The 16,574-nt window shown below is 33.4% G+C and overlaps 1 protein-coding gene across 1 annotated transcript; it reads left to right on the forward strand.

Moving 5' to 3' along the window:
• Nucleotides 1–4,626: 4,626 nt before the first annotated feature.
• On the forward strand, nt 4,627–8,797 carry LOC107783017 (S-adenosyl-L-methionine:benzoic acid/salicylic acid carboxyl methyltransferase 2-like). The gene is made up of 4 exons (XM_075225962.1): nt 4,627–4,741; nt 5,186–5,596; nt 7,464–7,718; nt 8,299–8,797. Exons 1-4 carry the CDS (start codon nt 4,667–4,669, stop codon nt 8,716–8,718), a joined length of 1,161 nt encoding a protein of 386 aa, XP_075082063.1. The 5' UTR covers nt 4,627–4,666; the 3' UTR covers nt 8,719–8,797.
• The last annotated feature ends 7,777 nt before the right edge of the window (nt 8,798–16,574 follow it).

The raw sequence follows: 16,574 nt of genomic DNA on the forward strand, positions 1-16,574 counted from the left end.
AGTAGGAAAGTGGTCTTAATAAAGACCCAAATTTGGGCCAATTCATTGATAATTTTCAGGCCCAAACGCCCTTAGACCATTCCAACCGGATCCAGGCCCAATGCTTCAATACCCGGTCTACCCAACAAAGTCCAAACGACGTCGTTTCCTCAGCCTTTAATCACGACCGTTGGATCTCATCAATCCAACGATCCGGATCTAACTAGGATGTTTGGTATATAAGTGTCCGAACTTCCCCCCCCCCCCACCCCCATTCGTACCGTATCCTTCTTCCTCATGAACCCTAATCCGCGCCGCCCCTAAATCCCTTGCCGGTGGTGAACGTCACTTACACCGTTCAAACCCAAATTAACACCATAGATCCCCCATGAATCCCTCTTGCCATTCCCGTTATTGGTTTCCCTAAAATGTTGCCGGAGCTTGTCGAATCTCCAATTGAAGTTTCCGGTCAGATTGCAGGTTTATCCAAACCAACCCAAAATCACACCACACAATCCCCGGACTTCCCTCAACCCAAATCCATGATTATTTTCCTTCAAATCTCTGTGAAGTGGCTCGAATTGCAGATCTGAGAATTTCTGGCCAAAACCCTAAACCAAAATCTTTATGATTTTGAATCGTAATATCCTTAACCATGTGTTCTCTTATAAAAACACATGGTTAGGGATGTTGCGTGTCAAAAATCTGAAAGGATTCGAACGTCAGTGACTAGCCGGGGTTTCTCGTGCTTCAGTGAGTTTTCTTGTTTCTTTTTACTTGCATGGTTGAAGTTTTAGTTACAGTCTTGATTTCATTAAGTGTGCTGTTAATCTTACGAGTTATGTTTGTGTATTAGTATAGTTCTGTCAATTTCTTTTAAGTTCTGAATTTGATGTTTGAATGGTCGATTATGAGCTTATTGGTTAAGAGTTAGTTTAATTTCATTTAATGTTGATCAGTAGCTTAAGCTTTGCTTTGATTGATCCTGGTCTCTGGTTTTCCTAGTTTGATTGAGTTGGTATGATTGAACAGTTGGGATTGGTTAGTTCGATTAGTTAATTTCTGAGTTCTAATTAATCAGTCCTAGTTAGTTTTGGATTAATTTAGGGGATTGGTTATAGCTGTTGAGAATGTGGGTAGAATCAGTAACTTTGAGAAGCTTTCAGGGGTAGTTTGGGCATGGAAAAGGGTAATTCTGTTAGGAATAGTAATTTTAAAGTATTGAAAGGGCAGTATAGGTATTGCATGGGTAGAAGAATACCATAGGGCCTTCTAGAATAGGATTTTAGTGCACATTTCAGCACAATAGAGGTGCTTACTTGAGTAACATGTTAGAAATAAGAGGACTAAACTAAAAATAGGGGAGGGACTAAAAAGAAAACCCAAAATCTGATTAACCCTCTTGTATCACCTATTAAAGGGCACGAAGTTCCTTGAGGAAGGGATTGAATTTTCAGCCCAAAAATCCCCACCAAAAGCTTTCCTCCTTGCTTTCAATTTCAGCTAGCACTTCAATTCCAATACTTAAGAAGAAACATCAAAAGATGGAAAAATCAAAAACAGTTTTACTAGTTCATCACTAGTGTCAGTGATTCTCAGTCTTTCTTTGGGCATTCTTCATTCCAACTCGAGGTTCTATTCCTAAAAAGTGTTTGGGAGTGACTAACAACTGATTCAAGTGAGTTTGGGGCCTATTAGTTTGGACTTCAGTGGAGATTTGGGTCCAGGAGGATTTGAGAGCATCTAGGCTTAGCTGTGAGGGCTAGGAGTGCATTCCAAGTGTGTGTTGGACTGATCCGTTGAGTCTGCTTATATTTCTGATTTTTCAAAAGCAGTTCCTGGCCTGTTCTGTGATGATATATTGTTGAGTTTGTTGTTGTTGCTGTTCAAAGTAGCTGACTTCTTTCCTTCTCATATTTTCCCTTATCCAGGTACACAATTGTACCCCTGATGACTGTGAGCTCAAGTGGGCAGCAATGAATTGTGTGAAGAATGAATTTACTTGCAGAATTGAGTTCTGATTTAGCTAATTTCCAGATCTACGTATTCAGTGCTTAATTCATGGATATTGTTTAAGTTTTCTTGTTTTTGTGCTAAAGGGACTATATAAACTGTTATATTTCGGAGTCATGTGATTACTATGAAGTGAACACTAGTGTTAGTTGATTACATAATAGGTTGATAGTAATGTTGGCGTGAATTAATTCAGAAGTAGTTAGTCTGCTTTATGCTATTGAGATCGTGTTTGCAGCTTGGTTTTCACCTTGATGATGTCTAAGAACTCACCGGAATATCAGTGGACAAATTAGTCTGTGCATAAAACTGGAATTCAATTGACTAGTATCCTTCTAATTCGAGTAGATGCATATTGTTTCCCCTTTGCTAATTATTGAACACTTAAAATAATTTAGAGGTAATTTAAGGGGGCATTTGGTTAAGCTAAAAATCAAGGCCTCGCTGGGCTCAGCGATAAGCCATCGCAGGCTGTCACACGGACGACCTTCATGAGTTTGGGCTTCCTAAGGGGTTCGATCCCAGGTGCTGTTATCTGTCACCTGGGCTTCCCTTTCTCCTGCCTGGCCGAATTTTGGGCCGTTTCTGAAGCCCATCAGTGGTCCAGCTCATTGTTGAGGTTGGACTACTGCATTTTATTCAGTTTACATGTAATTAAGTTCTCTTTCTTCTTTTAGGGATATTTGATCACTAGAAAATTGTAGTCACTCTCAAATGGGCCTTTTAATAAGTGTTGAGACGTCTCGCCAAACAAAATCATGTATGCGGGGCCCTCAACGAATGCTTATTAAAATAATTAAATTTGGGAAGGTTGTTTAGAAAATTCCACAGCCTTCCCCAAAATAATAATACGTTAGAATCTTTAGGCACGATTCAATTAAACTACCTTCTTAAACTCGGGTGCGCATTGATGCGATCCAAATTCAAATCTCGACGAAGTCGAAATGTGTTGACAACCATGGGTGCATTGATTGCGACGTGGTTCGAAACGCATTTTCACGACGTTGCAATTCTTTTAAAAATAATTATAATAAAAGTGGTTCCAAATTAAATAAAAGGCACATAAGCTAGCATGTATTAAGATCAGATAGAATTAAATACAACAGTTAAGCGATCGTGCTAGAACCACGGAGTTCAGGAATGCCTAACACCTTCTCCCAGGTTAACAGAATTCCTTACTCGGATTTCTGGTTCGCGGACTGTTAACAGAGTCATAAATTTCCTCGGTTCGGGATTCAACCGGTGACTTGGGACACCATTAATCTCCCAAGTGGCGACTCTGAATAATTAATAATTAAATCCCGTTCCGATTGTCCTTTAATTGGAAAAACTCTATCATGCCCTTTGCGGGGGTGTGTGTGAAAAAGGAGGTGTGACAAACATTAGTGGTAAGTAAATATTTATCCAAATTCAATTCATGGACCCAATACGTGATGGTACAAGCCAAGGTGTGATAGGCACTAAAACAACGTGCTATGATTTTTCTCGATGAGTCAAATGACAGAAATCCCCCCAGGGAAGGGTCAGTGTGGGGGGGGAGGGGGGCAAGGGGGTTGGGAAGTGGGGATATATTTATGCTAAAGCTTTGTAACCTTTGTGATCAAGTCTATGGTCCAAAACTAATTTATAGGGTCGGCTTAACGATATTTGTTGCCTAAATCCGAACTTTGACAAACGATTTTAATTTTTTTAAATATGTATATATTTAATTAAGTCTATTTTTCTAGCTTCAAAGTTATTAAATTTTTTGTAATAATTTTTTTTTCAATTGATAATATAGGTAATCAATTTGAAAACTGCCTACTTTATCAAAAAAAAAACTTTTTATTGCTTATAATACTTGATGTAATACTTGAAATTTCAAAGAGAAACAAAAAAGAATCTCAATTTACTTTATTTTTAATTTGGTTCTTGATTCTTTTTTTTAATTTATTTTATAAAGGCAGTAAAAACTTTATTATTAAACTGGCTCTTGATTATCGACCAAAAACTCATCGAAAATGATGGGTTGATTTTTTTTTTTTTTTGGTTAGTATTAAAATCAATCTACGCGGTCAATTTATTGACTGAAAAAAATATAAGATTTAAAATAATTGATCGAATTCGGTCGGACTTTTTAAACTCCTCAATTATAAAATGCATCTTTCGGGAATAGCTAAATACGAAATAATTATAATTTTAAATTTTATACTGAGGTTAGTATCTTAATCCCGGTAACCAAACGACCTTAGCTCCCGTTTTGGCCATAAAATTTGGAAGCATTTTTTCGAATATGTTTTTAAATAGTATCTGATTTTTTTCATAGATTTTAACTATTTTTTGCCAAATTTTGAAAATAAAGTCTTCAAATCCCAAAAAAATAACTCTCTGAGTAGTTTTGAAGTTATTGAAATTTTTTACTCATAAAACTTTAAATTCTTTTCAAGTAAAATGCATGTCCAAACACATTTTTCAAAATAATTTTTCATCTTATCTTTAAAAACTCTTTTTTTTTTTTAACTAATTCTATATCCAAAGTCCAAACGCTAGCATAATTGGCTTGTGAGGGACACTGTTGGAATTTCATGGATAATTTTGGTATTACTCATCTATAAATAAGTGATACCCCCATTGGAACTTTAATTTGCCTAGCGAAAAAAATACTATATTCGTATAATACAGGAAGATCCAAGAAATGGAAGTTGCCAAAGTTCTTCATATGAATGAAGGAATTGGAGAGGCTAGCTATGCCAAAAATTCTTTGCTTCAGGTATAATATAATCACACAATTTTTTATTTCCGCATAGAGAAGCGTTAGCTTAACTGGTAAAGTTGCTGCTATATAATCAGGAGGTCACGGGTTCGAGCTGTATAAACAGTCTCTTGCAGAAATGCAGGGTAAGGCTGCGTACATTAGATCCTTGTGGTCCGGCCATTCCATGGAACCCGCGCATAGCGGGAGCTTAGTGCACTGGGTTGCCCTTTTATAGAGGTTATAAAGTCGCAATTATAATTACTTTACTTCATTTCAAAGCCACACAAATACTAATACTGGTTTAAACGACAAGTTTCAAAAGTTTTATAGCGTCATAAATATTATGATATATTTATGATCACAAGTTCAAAAGTGTTACTCTCTCTATTAAATTTCATGCCAAGTCTAACTACGACAAACAAATTGTAACCTTCTGATTTACATTGCATTTTTATACAGCAAAAGGTGATCCTAATGACAAAGTCAATAAGAGATGAAGCCATAGCTGCACTCTACCGCAGCCTTTCCCCAGAAACAATTTGTATTGCGGACTTAGGTTGCTCCTCTGGACCAAACACTTTTCTCGTAATTTCCGGACTCATTAAAACTATTTATGAAGAATGCAAAAGCAATGGCCAAAAACAGTCGCCGGAATTTCATGTTTTCTTGAATGATCTTCCCGGAAATGATTTCAATACCATTTTCCGGTCGTTGCCGGCGTTCTACGAAGATTTGAGGAAACAGATGGGAGATGGATTTGATCCTAATTGCTTTGTTACCGGAGTTGCTGGTTCATTTTATACTAGACTTTTTCCTTCTCAGAGTCTGCACTTTGTCCACTCCTCTTACAGTCTCCACTGGATTTCTCAAGTACGTTTCATATATAATATAACATACTCCATTCGTTTCATATTAGTTGAGGTAGTTTGACTCGACACAAAATTTAAGAAAAAAAAAAGAAGACTTTTGAAACTTGTCTTAAAAGCTTACGGGGTAAAAAGTTTGTGGGGTCATGACATTTGTGTAGCTATAAAAGCTTCTCATTAAGGGTAAATGAGTAAAATGAAAGAGTTTAAAGTTGAATTATTTCCAAATTTAGAAATGTGTCATTTATTTTGGAACAGACTAAAAAGTAAAGTACCTCATTTAATATAGTAATATAATATAATATTCGTATTTGAAGCATATGATTGCACTCTTTGACTTGGGAAACAAATACAGATGTGGTTTTAATAGGTCAAATATAAGATACAAATATTTCGGGTCTGTTGCATTTTACACCCTTAATGTTTGTCCCATTTTGTGATATGTACTATGTCTTATTTTCTTTTATATTTTTTTTTTCATGAGAGTAAAATAGGAAATATAAATAATAAGAAAAAATGACATAAAATTAAAAGATAAGGCTTCGTCGCTTAGGAGTTAGGAGAGAACCAGCAAGTTTTGGAAGGTCTTGTATTTTTGCTTGAATTATTTTTGAAATTTTATAGCATCTTTTAATTTGTACTTCCTATTTTGTCCTCATGGAGAAAATTTATAAAAAAGAGTGGTTTTATTATTTTGCAAGAAATTAAATAAAAAGATCGGGTTCAAATCATTTTAAAAAATAGGACATGGTGAAAATCACAAAATATGACACTCATTACAACAACAACCCAGTATAATTCCACTAGTGGGGTCTGGGGAGGGTAGTGTGTACGCAGACCTTACCCCTACTATGGGTAGAGAGGTAGTTTCCAAATAGAAACTCGGCATCCTTCCCACCAGGAATTCTCTACCTTGCTTTTGGGGAGATTCGAACTCACAACCTCTTGGTTGGAAGTGGGAGTTGCTTACTATCAGAGCAACCTCTCTTGACACTCATTAAAGGTGCAAAATGCAACAAATTTAACAACTGTACATATCTAGGGATGGCAAATGGGTAGGTCGGGTCGGATATGGACGGGTCAAAATGGGTAATGCAAAAAACAGATAAATTATCCTACCCGTCTCACATTTAAAAGGATAAAAGGGTTAACTAACGGATTATGACTAATCCCTAGGAGAATTCTTAGTCTCCCAAATTTGAGGAATCTCCAATTTGAGACTTTACAAATGTAAAAGTTAAACCCATTGGTTATCCATTTTCTAAGTGGATAATATGGTTTTCATCCATATTTGATCAATTTTTAAATAGTTTATTATCCAACACATTTTTTAATAAATAATATGAGTGAAAACTATTTTCTTTTAACTATTTTGCCACCACTAAATGTATCTAACCACTCTTCCCCTCCATGCAAGATTGTTTAGGAGCATGCATGAATTGACTCAGCGTTTGAACTGCAAAGATATTTCTGGCCTAATTTATTTTCTGGACTAATTAATCATGGTTAAGCATGTCATTCTTGTCGGTTGCTACCTTTCCAACCGCTTTAACAAATTTATGTTGAACGAAATTTTGTTTCTATAGTTATAAGGTAAGGGTAACGTCTGCATAAACATTATTCTTTTAAGAATTTGCTTTTCAGATTACACTGAATAATTGTTGTAATTTCAATCTTTAATTTTGCTTTTTTAAATTATTATTTGAAATCATTTGTATATATAGGCGTTAGAAGCATATAGGACTTGTTGTTGTTGTTGTAGGTTCTACATGTTTAATTAAATGGTTTACGGATCGAATATATACACAATAAGATCATATTTATTCTGAACAGCTAACATAAGATTTGAATTCATGACTTGTGATATATAGGTGCCTGATGGTATAGAGGATAACAAGGGAAATATTTACGTGTCAAGAACAAGTCCAACAACTGTGGTTAAAGCATATTATGAGCAATATAAAAGAGATTTTGTAACTTTTCTTAAGTATCGTTCAAAGGAATTGGTGAAAGGAGGACGTATGATATTGACAATGCTAGGTAGGAACAATGAAGGTCTCTACAGCAAAGGGTGTTACTACATAGTGGAGCCTCTGGCCATGGCCCTCAAAGAGCTAGTTGAAATGGTAAAACCAAACAAATTTTAATATTATATACACATCGTAAACATATAAATACCAATTTTTTTTAATTTTTTTTTTGCATATATCTTGAAAAAAAATAATTTGCATATTCCGTAATATCTTGATTATGTCATGATATTTCTGTAGTTATAAGAGCATGTCATTAGGGCCGTAACGGTTCAATGAGCTCCGTAGTTTTTGCCCAAAGGTAATATACATATTAAGAAATCCACTAAATACTTATAAATATCTGATTGTGAACTCAGCTATCATGTTACACATTAACTTGAGGTCGTTGTAGCCGTGTAGGCACCCATAGACTTAAATCGCAGATCCGCCTTTGCATGTCAGTAATGGTACGAGAAGTTTAAGTTAAATCAGTTTTAAATATTAAAAGTTTACTATTTGTGAAAATTCAGTATCACGTAAAATAGAGCAGAAGGAATATAACATTTGAATTTCAAATTGCCAATCCAATTTATTATGAACGATAATTTTTTAATTGACCTAATAGCATAAAAACAATTGCATTATTAATATATATAAGTTAAACTCATAGTGTATTTTCATTATTAATATGCAGGGTTTAATAGAAGAAGAGAAAGTAAATTCATTCAACATTCCTATATACCATCCATCTCCTGCAGAAGTGAAGTATATAGTTGAAAAGGAGGGATCTTTCACTATTGATGTCTTGGAAACTTCAGAACTTCATATTGATGTTTCTGATGAAACTTGCAATAATACAGGTCGGTCCGGTGTACAAAGCGACTCGCATTTGTGTAAGGACCGAAAAAAGGCCACACCCCAAGATTGCATCAATAGTGACAATATGGCAAATAGCTTGAGACCCGTGGCTGAGCCTTTGCTTGTCAGCCATTTTGGTACTGAATTGAATATGGATCAAGTGTTCAACAAGTGCAGAGAAATCTTTGTCAATTGCATTGCAAAAGAGAAGACTACAGTCACAAATGTCATCATCTCCATGACCAAAAGAAACTAGGGCTATACTCCCCCTTTGTTATTTCGTGCTTTTTATTTAAGGAGATGGTGCCTTAATTTGGTTATTTTAAACATGAAGAATAAACCCAAACAACCATCCACCTAATCGCTTAAATTAAAAATAGTCGGTGGATATATAATATATGTATAATTCATATGTTATAGGTGTATAATCATTGCATATTCCATATATTAAACAGTGAGTCTGGCCGGCTATTTGTGCTGAATTAACTAAGAAGAAACCCAATACAAATAGTAGAATTGAAACTGCTATAAGCCTATAACTACTAAGGCAACGAATAAATCAAGGGAGGAGAAGAATAAGATTAGTATGATTTTTTTTTGAATTTCCGGCAAGAATTCCTTTGGGTTTGCGCGAATTGGTGGGCTGGTCACTACATTGGGATGCTCCTAGTAAAACTTGCACGGGGCGCCCTATTTGGTCGCCCTCATTTAACATTTACCCATTTTTTTAAAACTTTTAACTTGTACCCACGTTTTAAATAATTTCATCCCCTTTTCTCCTCCTCCTTCTCCTCCTTCGTTTTCTTCTTCTTTCTTCTTCTGCTGTTGGTGCAAATTATTTTTTAGGTAAAGTTTCTTTTAAACTGTTGGTGCATAGAAGTTAAAACTTTCTTTTGTACCTTTATATGATTAAAAAAGAAATTATTTTCCATAGTTCCTTTTGTGAGTGGAAACTATCAAGATACCATTGTTAAGTGACGACGTCTTTGAATTTTAATCGTATTACGGAGCTAATTATTTGTTCTCGCAATTAGGGATGATTAATTTTTATTTATTTACTTCTTTTTTTTGGGGTTGTTTTGATAAATATTATTAAGGTGAAAGTTGTTTCTTGTAAAGCTAAATTGAGTATGTTAGCACATAAAAATTCTTGAGCAAACTAGCAAGTTGTTTTATGGATAGATCCCCAGCTTATTTGAGCAAATCCTATTCTAAAGCTAGCTTCCAAATAACTTCAGCTCTAGAGCTGAAGTTCGACAGTTATAAAACAAAATTTCAGCTTTAGAGCTGAAGTTCGCCAGTTACAAAAACAAAAACTTCGCTAGTTACAAACAAAAACTTCAGCTCTAGAGCTGAAGTTTGACAGTTACAAAACAAAAACTTCAGCTCTAGAGCTGAAGCTTACAAACAAAAAGCCAGTTACAAACAAAAACTTCAGCTCTAGAGCTGAAGTTTGACAGTTACAAAACAAAAACTTCAGCTCTAGAGCTGAAGTTCGACAGTTACAAAACAAAAACTTCAGCTCTAGAGCTGAAGCTTACAAACAAAAAGCCAGTTACAAACAAAAACTTCAGCTCTAGAGCTGAAGTTTGACAGTTACAAAACAAAAACTTCAGCTCTAGAGCTGAAAGTTCGCTAGTTACAAACAAAAACTTCATCTCTAGAGCTGAACTTCAGGTCCGGCTACTAGAATGCTGAAGTTTTGCGTGATTGCCTTTGCTACTTTAGCCCCGTATGCTGAAGTTATGCGAAAAAGCGGGTACGCTTGCAATTTATTTTTGCAAAGCGGACACAAGTTAAAACGTGGCACAAAAAGCGGGTATAGATGCAATTGCCCCGATGCTCCTATGGCTGTCAAATTTGGCCCAAGACCAAATGACCCGCCCAAGGTTGATTGGTTTTGACCCGTCCATTTGTTGAACTTATCCTATCTTGAACCAATCCATCTCACCCATTTAAAGTTGGGCTAATCTTTAGCCCAAATTGATCTATGAGTAACTTTGTCAGAATGTCTTACAAATAATTTTTTTGTGATATGTTAATATATGACCATAACCCAAAAAAAAGTCTTATTTAGTAATTATATAATTTATAAGAAAATAACACATATTAATTAAAGCTTAATAAGAGTTGGGCGGGTTGGCTTATGACCCGAATTTTAGTCCATCTTGACCTAAACCATCTTAGCCCAAGTAATTTTTGGACGGATCTGTTGACCCCCTCAATTATTGACTCAACCTATATTGACCCGCCCAAAAGCAATCCGGCCCACCCATTTGACACCTCTAGATTCCCCTCAGCATGAGACGACAAATTCGAAATTGGTTAAGAATTTGTGCCACTATATATCCCAGCTCGGAGTCAACCAAATTCTATTGATCAAGTTCCCTTTGTAATAGTTGTACCTTGTCTTGGGATGTCTTTGGCTTTGTATCTATATCTATAATATCTATCTATCTATCTATATTTATCTATATCTATATCTATCTATCTATCTATCTATATTATTATAAAAGCATGAATATAATGTCGGTTTACAAAAATAACCTTATAACATTAAGCATAATAACTCATAATAAAAGGACATAACCGGAATTCTAGATATTAACCTTATAACTCTATTAGTTTTAGAATATAATGCTACACATTAGGAATCCTGCATGACCTTTAGGAATCCTATTAGTATAATTATTTTCGGGCATAGACATATAATACTACATCTTAGCATGTTTGCCTAATACCTTTAGGAACACGTTATGTTTACTTTTAACATAATTGGAGAAGAATGACTATTAAGAAAAAGAATCGGCTTATCATATTCTTTAAAATTTATTAAGAAAATTATGTAGGAAAAAATTATAATTAATACTTTGAGGTCAACACATAAAACTAGGACCCAAAAAAAAAAAGTTGGAGTAAGATTAAGCTTCTTTATTACTGTATTTTATTCTCCTCTATTTTTGAGGTAAGCGTTAAAAGGGTAAACGAATCTAGAGATAATCTGCAGAATATCCAGACTTTAATTACTTTGCATACAGATATTGGCTTGATGGAAAAGGAGAAGGAAGCATTGGATGAGCTAAAGAAGTGATCGGACATACAGGAAAGAATTCTAAAGCAAAAAGTTAAGGCACACTGGATAAATGCTGGGGATGGGAATAACAGATATTTTTTTGCTTGTATGAAGGCTAGGGCCATTTCAAACAATATATCTATATTAAGGGGAGGTGATGATAGAGTATTGCAGAAGCATGATGATATTAAGGATGAAATCCTTCAGTTCTACAAAGGACTCCTAGGATCTGCTGCTGACAGAGTGCCTTGTATTGACTTGAATATTATGCGACAGGAACCTAGTCTTACCATGCAACAACAAAGGGATATGTGTTCGGAGATAACTCAAGAGGAAATCAAAGATGCTCTCTTTGATATTGATGATAACAAGGCCCAGGGATTGATGGGTTTAATGCTCTATTTTTTAAAAAAGTTGTTTTATTTGGGGTTCAAGCATACTAGTCACAGTTATTTTTTCTGCTTCAGAATGTGATTAAACTGATTGAGGCTACATGTAGAAGTTACTTGTGGACAGGTGAAGCCACTATCTCTAGAAGAGCCTTAGTAGCATGAGAGAAAATATGTTTACCTAAAGGAGCAGGAGGATAGTGTATGTATGTTATGTAACTCCTGCCCAGAAACCTCTTCACATATCTTTTTTGAATGTCCTTACTCAAGATTAATCTAGCAGGATGTGCTAAGTTGGATGAAGTGGCAAAGAACCATCTTGAACTAGGAATTGGAGTGGCGATGGGTTTCTGAGATAGCTAAAAGAAGAACTGCACTAGGTGTTCTGCTAAAGGCATGCTTTGCTGCTGTTATATATGAAATATGGATTGAGAGGAATAACCGGGTGTATCAGCACAAGGCCAAAAGCAGGGAGGCAATACTACATGACCTGAAGACTTATATGTGTATAAGAGTTAGAGGCAACAGGAAATTATTTGAGTTTATTTGTTCATTATAGGTGTTTTTGACGTCCACTATAGGTATCTGGATGTTTCTAAGGCTTCTAGTTGCATAGGATACAGTTGTTTTGAGAGGAGCGTGAACTAGTTTGTTTTGCCCTCGTTTTGTACAGCTACTCGGTAATTAATAAAATTTCTTTAATTGCCAATTTTTTTTTGATGTAAGCGTTTACATAAAACATCGATGACACTCTAATCACAAAAGAATGTGTAATTGCAAAGAGAAGTACATATAATGGTGAAAGAAGTAGAAAATTGTTCAAATCCATATAGAATAAAAGAGAGCATATATTTAATTTAAAAGTGCAAATATAATATTAATAGATCAAAATAGCCCTAAAATATTAAATGGAAGAACTCATAGGGAAAGGACATAACTGCAATAACCTATTTTTTGAACTAATTTGAGAATGTATTATATTGTCCAAATCCGTTTAGAAATAGGAGAGCCTATATTATTATAAAAGAAAAAATACAATATTAATAAACCAAATAGCCCTAAAATATTAAATGGAAGAACTTATAGGGAAAGGACATAACTGTAATAACCTATTTTTTGGACTACAATATCTTCTATGCTAATTTTTAATATTTAAAATATTAAATTAAAAAAAATTCTATTAAATGCTTATTAAAAATATATAGAAAGGTTTAATAAAATCAATTCCATAAGAATCCTCCGTATTCGCAATACATTAACACTCCATAATGCCTAATACCAAGAAAAAATAAAAGTAATATTAAATGGACTGCATAAAGTGTTGAAGTTGAGAAAAAACAATATCCCCACGATAATATATTTTTATATTATATATAAAATATTTTTCTACTCAAATAATATGTTATTATTCAATTTTTTGGGTAATACTAAGAAATACTCAATTATTAAACAACAACTAGGAAAATATTTAAGAATATAAATGTGTGAGAAAGAGAAAAAAATAGTTGGTAAGAGTCAATACCACTAATGATTCTACAAACATAAAGATCTAAAAGTGAAATATCATATCAATTTTTAACTATTTGAAAATAAAATTTATGACGGATAAAATTATAATTAAGATTAAATATTCAAAACAAGAGATGAACTAATAATAAGATCTGAATCAATATAGAATAAATTATTTTTTATGTTAAAACTAAATAAGTAAATCTTTTAATTAATTATTTAGCAAGAGAATCTGATTCAGTTATTTTTTAAATTCATCATATGAGTAAAATTCTTATTCAAGTTTTTTTTTTATACTAGGATACATAAATTTATTCCATAAAATGAGTGTTAGAGATTAAAAAAATTAGAACACAAAATAAAAAAGTTAGTATATTATTAAGAATCAAAATATTATACAAGTGTCTAAGGAAGCATACAATCAATGCTAAATCTTAAATAAGAACAAGCTTTCAAGCCTGTATTATAAAGAGTTGACTCTAGTAAAGCGGGATTATTCATTGTAGATGCCTCCGGCGGAATCACAATAATATTTCTATATCATGCATTACTTGCAAATATCATATCAAGAGGCATGATACTATTAGCAATAATAGTAAGTGGTGTGCCAACAACGATTTTATTGTGAGGCTACCCACTTTAGATTTGATATAACTCTTCAAATAACTTAAATAATCATCATAAATATATCAAAGCAAAGAATATCGTTAAATTTATAAGAAAAGCAAAATTAATAATATGTGATGAAGCACTTATGGTTGAGTGTCAAACAATAGAAACAACTGCGTGAAGTTCTAGAGATAATATTGGATATTAATAAATCGTTTGGTAAAAAAAATTAATGGTTTGGGAGATGATTTGTCAAGTACTACCAGTAATTCCAAAATCGACAAAAGCAGAGACTGTAAAAGCTAGCTGGCCAAAGTTAAACTTCTGGCCTCAAATGAAAAAGATTCAACTTACAAGAAATATAAAGCAAGAACAAATCCAGTATTCAGTGTCTTTTTGCTTCGTGTCAGATACGAAAAAGAGCAACCAATAAAAGATGATATGGTTCTTCCTATACGTTTGGTTATCAACCCCAACAATAATAGTAGTTCATTTAATAAGAGATATATTTCTATCATTAGATTAAAATACGTAGCTAGCAGATATGAATATATTGATTAACTAAATAAGGTTGATTGCAAGATTTTATAGTAAAAACAAAATATTTTTCAGTTTTTGACTTAGCAGAAATGATTCCAATAATTACTACCAAGAAGAATACTTAAATATCAAATGGCCTTCTACCATACATGTTTGTTGTCAAGTTTATTTATTTCTTACGTATGTTAGTGTCACCGTATACAGAGGCGGAGCTAAAATTTGAAGTTTGTGGGTTCGAGATTCTAAATTCTTTAAGTTACTGGGTTCTAAATTAATAATTTATACATATTTAATAATTTTTTTAAGACATATACATGATTTGCACCAAAGTCACTGGGTTCGGTCGAACCCATATCTCCTACTCTCCCTCCACCCCTGACCGTATATTTAATAGACTAAGTTAAAATTGATCTTCCATTGTATATAGGTTGATTTTGAAGAAAAATATGCCCTTCATGCTACTGAAAAACTTAGATATGCCGAATAGCTTATGTAATAGCACACAAATGGTATATAGAGGTTTTGACAATAACATCATATACACAAATATTATGATACTGGTCAATGTGCTTCTAAGTATATTCATATCCCTGAATTCAACTTTGGTCTTCCGAAACTAAGGAATATCCTTTTAAATTTGTGTGAAAATAATTTTTAGCATGTTTATGTTTTGCAAATATAATAAATAAAGCACAATGACAAACATCCTAAATATTGAACTATATTTACCGCAATATGTTTTAATGCACAAACAACTGTATGTTGTACTTTCTAGAGGGATATCAAGATCGACAATAAGAGTTCTGGTTAAGGCAGAACAACCAAATCATTACGAGAAAACATACACGCAAAAATATCATCCACAAAGAAGTGTTTGGTAAGATTCCATCACATTAAATACTTTTAAACTATACTTCCTTCGGTCCACTTTAAGGTTAATATAGTCAATTAAATTGATAATTAATGCTAAAAAAATAGATTCCTTAATATGTGTAAAATCGACCAAAAAGTTACTAAGTGGATCAGAGGAAGTAATAGATAGTTATCTAACTAACATGACAAAATTGATCATTTGTGTAAGTTTTGATGAAGTCTTTTTATTTTAAATTCATGTATTATGCTAATTGCCTTGTGCCGAGGGTCTATCAGAAACAGCCTCCCTATCTTTATAAGGTAGGGGTAAGGTCTGCGTACACACTACCCTTCCCAAACCCCATTTATGGGAATACACTGGGTTCGTTGTTGTTGTTGTTGTTGTTGTTGTTGTTGTTTTTGTATTATGCTAATGTAATTTAATATTTTTCAGTATTTAGATGATTGTTATATTATTATACATAAAATTTCCCGCATTAATTAAATTTTATTATCCCTTCATATAAATAAATGTTTAAACCATCACGTGCCATTGTTAACGTGCAACGCACGTTCATAGATACTAGTATTGTTATGAAAGCATGAATGTTGGAACGCTAAATGTTGAACGACAAAAAAAATCCTGAAATATTGGCTGACTTTTATACCCTTCAAAATTAGATTAATTCTTCAAAAAAAAAATATGGGATAAAATTGTAATATTTAATGCCTGAAATATAGGAGTTTGAAACTAACTAATACTAGAAATTTTAAAACCATAAAACAACGTGAATCAAATTATAGTGCCTAAAATATAGGAGTTTGTTACCAACTAATAGTAGAATTTCTTAAAGCCACCTATCATTGGGGGAAAAAAGAAGAAGAACGTAAACTTCCAATTTTAATTGCTTCCAATTTTCAAACAATATAAAAATCAGAAAGCTATCAGATTGCTCTATAGCGAGGACAGAGGAGTTACATTATTTTGTATTTTTATGTGTTGTTTATCTAACAAATTAAAAGTTTATATAACAAATTAAATTTTTATATATATATTGATTGGCAAAAGTATCAACACCCGCACATAAGACTTTAGAGTTGCATGGTAAGCATGAATAGGTTTGAATATGAGTGTTTGCC

Source organism: Nicotiana tabacum, chromosome 11 (assembly GCF_000715075.1).
Source record: "Nicotiana tabacum cultivar K326 chromosome 11, ASM71507v2, whole genome shotgun sequence".
In the NCBI taxonomy this organism is placed as follows: domain Eukaryota; kingdom Viridiplantae; phylum Streptophyta; class Magnoliopsida; order Solanales; family Solanaceae; genus Nicotiana; species Nicotiana tabacum.

What these genes read in the sequence shown, in the direction of transcription:
- LOC107783017 (XM_075225962.1), top strand. Translation starts at nt 4,667, where the DNA reads ATGGAAGTTGCCAAAGTTCTTCATATGAATGAAGGAATTGGAGAGGCT. An exon ending in CCAAAAATTCTTTGCTTCAG is followed by an intron (nt 4,742 to 5,185) that starts GTATAATATAAT and finishes ATTTTTATACAG; the next exon opens with CAAAAGGTGATCCTAATGAC. An exon ending in TCAAAGAGCTAGTTGAAATG is followed by an intron (nt 7,719 to 8,298) that starts GTAAAACCAAAC and finishes ATTAATATGCAG; the next exon opens with GGTTTAATAGAAGAAGAGAA.